This window comes from Galeopterus variegatus, unplaced genomic scaffold, assembly GCF_000696425.1.
Source record: "Galeopterus variegatus unplaced genomic scaffold, G_variegatus-3.0.2 Scaffold4761, whole genome shotgun sequence".
In the NCBI taxonomy this organism is placed as follows: Eukaryota; Metazoa; Chordata; class Mammalia; order Dermoptera; family Cynocephalidae; genus Galeopterus; species Galeopterus variegatus.
The window spans coordinates 96,123-97,520 of NW_007730872.1; the positions used below are offsets into that span (position 1 = coordinate 96,123).

At 43.1% G+C, this 1,398-nt stretch overlaps 1 protein-coding gene across 1 annotated transcript in view; it reads left to right on the top strand.

Moving 5' to 3' along the window:
* The window catches only part of LOC103603708 (olfactory receptor 2F1-like), a 1,649-nt gene extending 1,209 nt beyond the window's left edge, over positions 1–440 (top strand). The window contains exon 2 of the mRNA XM_008588279.1: positions 39–440. Coding sequence (XP_008586501.1) covers positions 39–440 — 402 coding nt within the window. The remainder of the gene's footprint in view (positions 1–38) is intronic.
* The last annotated feature ends 958 nt before the right edge of the window (positions 441–1,398 follow it).

Genomic DNA, 1,398 nt, shown 5'->3' on the forward strand with positions numbered 1-1,398 from the left:
CCTGTGGGCACAATGTGCTGAACCATGTGGCCTGTGAGACACTGGCACTGGTCCAGTTGGCTTGCGTGGACATCACCCTCAACCAGGCGATCATTGTGGCCTCCAGTGTGATGGTGCTGCTGGTGCCCTGCTGCCTGGTCTCACTGTCCTACATCCTCATTGTGGCCGCCATCCTGCAGATCCACTCCACCCAGGGACGCCGCAAAGCCTTTGGGACCTGTGCCTCCCACCTCACTGTGGTCTCCATGTCTTATGGGATGGCTCTCTTTACCTACATGCAGCCCCAAACCATGGCCTCAGCTGAGCAGGACAAGGTGATTGTGCTCTTTTATGCTGTGGTGACCCCCATGTTGAATCCTCTCATCTACAGTCTGCGGAACAAGGATGTGAAGGCTGCTCTGATTCGAGTTCTGATGAGGAGCTCTGAAGTAAAACATTAGAAATCATCTGAAGACAATGGGCATTGGAGTGTGGTCTCCCATATAATGTGTGTGTGCGTGTGTGAGCATGTGTGTACTTGTGTAAGGGAGCAGGTGGGAGCGCCACAATCTGCACTACTTTCTTTTGAGATAGTAGAGATACAGGATTTTACCTCTGGACTCTATTTTTTGTCCATGTCTTTTTCTAAAAAATATGAATTACAACAACTTAAAAATACACACATCCTACAGAAAGTTAAATGAAATACAATGTATATTAATGTTCTTAAATGAAAGAAAGGGAAAAAGATATATGACTAAGGAAGGAAGATTAAATCGGAAGTCAGGGAAATACAATTTATGCCAAGAAAGCCTGTTTCCTTGACAAAATCTGCAAATGTATGTCTAAACTTTTATGCTGTTGGTGAGAAAAGGAAAAAACTTAAGTTATAAAAATCACTGTGCCCATAGGATCAGAGATGAAAAGGCTACCCATGTGACTCATACATGGTCCAGCCCAGCTCACTAAAGTGGGGAATTCACCCAGAGATTTGGAGTTAATCATTCCACAGCCCTGATGAACATGACTGGACTGTGGGGCAGTCACACCAAATCACTTTGCCTGTTTCTCTTTCAAACTTACAGTGGTGGAAGTGGCTGGTCACAAACATAGATGTTCAGGACCTCAGACAAATATCTTTCTCACAATCAGAAATAAAATTATTTTCTTGTAAAAGTGGAGAGATGTATTCAGAACTCAGGCTTGACTAGAAGGACACAGCACACATGATTGGTGGCAGCCAAGGTACTCAGCAAGGAACGAATCACAATTCCCCACTGGTAATAATTCAGTTCCACTCTTCTAATATACAAATAAGTAATTGAGCTCTAAAGATCCTAGACCAAAAAGCAAAGCGGTGATGAATCTATTCTGAAAAATGTCTTAAAAACTTTTAAAAGTCAAAATAAAGCATCTCTT